Genomic DNA, 1,936 nt, shown 5'->3' with positions numbered 1-1,936 from the left:
AGAGAGGAGCTCTGGGAGTACAGTGGTTAAATCATTTTGCTACTAATCAAAAGGGTGGCATTTTGAACTCACCAACATCAGGTGCTACATGGGAACAAAATGATGAAGTCTGATTCTGTAAAGATTTAAAATCTTAGAAGCCCTAAAGAGGCAAATCTACTTTGTCTCACTGTTAACCATAGTATCAGCAATTTGAACCAAGCAGCTTACTCCACAGTAGCAAGACAAATTCCTCCCATAAATATTACAGCTTTGAAATCTGGTGGAGTGTCACTGTGAGTCAAAATTGGCTCAGTGGCAGTGAGTTTGTTTGTTGTGATTAATACAGAGAACATATATTTTATTTTCACTACAAACTCAAAGGTGCACAGTCCAAACACACCAGTTGCACCACAGAAGGAAAATGGTCATTCTCCTCTGATAGGTTTTACTGTTCCTGAAAACCTGATAAAGGGTCAGCTATGGGTCAGTTCTGACTCAACGATACCCAACACCACATGCCCACATGGCAATAGAAGTCTTGGTGATTTAGTTGGTTATGTTTTGTGCTGCTAACCAAAAGTTCAGCAGTTCAAACCCACCAGCTGCTCTACAGAAGGAAAATGGGAAGTCTCCACCTGTAAATTTTTATAGTCTCAGAAGCTTAATAGAGATTTCTCATGAGTCAGAATTCACAGAAAGCAATGAGTGTTGCTCACACAAATAAAAACCAGGTAGATAAAGAAAACCTATCAAAACTTTTTTTCCAAATTATTTATGGTAATATAGGTTTACTCTACAGTTTCTATATTTATTTTATCACTGAATTAATGAAGATTAACATTTATTTCCTTTTTAGCATGCCAAGAATCAAGCACTACAAAGTGATAAGCATAGGAAAAAACTATACTATTGAGCTGGAAAAACCTGTAAGTAGATGTTTCTTTGTGGTTGCTTAACTTTCTCCTGATTCCTGCCAAAGGTTCATTTTAATAGGAAGATCAGTGGTTTGAATTCATCAGCTGCTCTTTGAGGGAAAGATGAGCAGAAAAATGACATCAGGTTGAAGACTAAGGTACACCTCATTCAGATCATGATCTTTTATTCCCTTGCTATGTGTCTGAGAGGTGGACAGTAAATAAAGATAAAAGAATTGATGCTTTTGAGCTTTAGTCCTTAAGAAGAACACTGAATATCATATGGACTGATGAAGAACAGATATGTCCTAAGAAAAGTACAGCCAGAGTACCCCTAGAAGGCAAGGATGGAGAAGCTTCAGCTCACACACTTTGGGCCTATTGTTGGGAGAGGTTATACCTTGCCAAGAGACATCATTCTGGGAAAGGTGGAGGGTCAGATAAGGAGAACCTCTATGCAATGGATTGACACAGTAACAGCAGCAATGGGCTCAAATGTGTCTGAGATGGTAAGGATAACACAGGAAGGGGAGGGTTCCGGTCTGTTCATAGGATCATTATGAGTCATACTGGATTTGACAGCACTTAACTGCAACACTACCACCCTTCCATTAAGAGTTAAGCTTCAGAAACTTGAGGAAAGAGGCACTGTGAGTTGGAAGTGACTCACTGGCAGTGGGTCTAAATCTACGTAGTAGGCTCGCAGTGTAAGGAAGGCTAATAGCCTGGAGCATCCTTCCACCTTTCATCCTCCTCAACTCTGCACCACAACCAGGTTGTTTCTGTTTTCAAGGTTATTCTGAATATTTGGATTTTACCTCATCAGGTTTATAAAAATTTACTGGGTGGTAACATATTATTTTGTCTAGGTAAAATATTCTCTTTACAAGAAGATATTAAAATGCTTAATTCCCTCACAGGTTTTTGTTGTCAGGAAGACACCAAATATGAGTTGTTGTTGTTGTTGTTGTTGTTGTTGTTATGCGCCGTCGAGTTGCCTGCGACTCATAGCGACCCTATGTACAACAGCCCTAAACTCC

The 1,936-nt window shown here is 39.3% G+C and overlaps 1 protein-coding gene across 1 annotated transcript in view; it reads left to right on the top strand.

Moving 5' to 3' along the window:
• Window positions 1-1,936, top strand: part of STAP1 (signal transducing adaptor family member 1) — a 73,664-nt gene that overhangs the window by 59,598 nt on the left and 12,130 nt on the right. The window contains exon 7 of the mRNA XM_006902721.1: window positions 839-908. Coding sequence (XP_006902783.1) covers window positions 839-908 — 70 coding nt within the window. The remainder of the gene's footprint in view (window positions 1-838; window positions 909-1,936) is intronic.

This window comes from Elephantulus edwardii, unplaced genomic scaffold (genome assembly GCF_000299155.1).
Source record: "Elephantulus edwardii isolate Elephantulus edwardi_28Jun2011 unplaced genomic scaffold, EleEdw1.0 scaffold00442, whole genome shotgun sequence".
Taxonomy (NCBI): Eukaryota; Metazoa; Chordata; class Mammalia; order Macroscelidea; family Macroscelididae; genus Elephantulus; species Elephantulus edwardii.
This window is presented reverse-complemented; position numbering and strand designations above follow the sequence as displayed.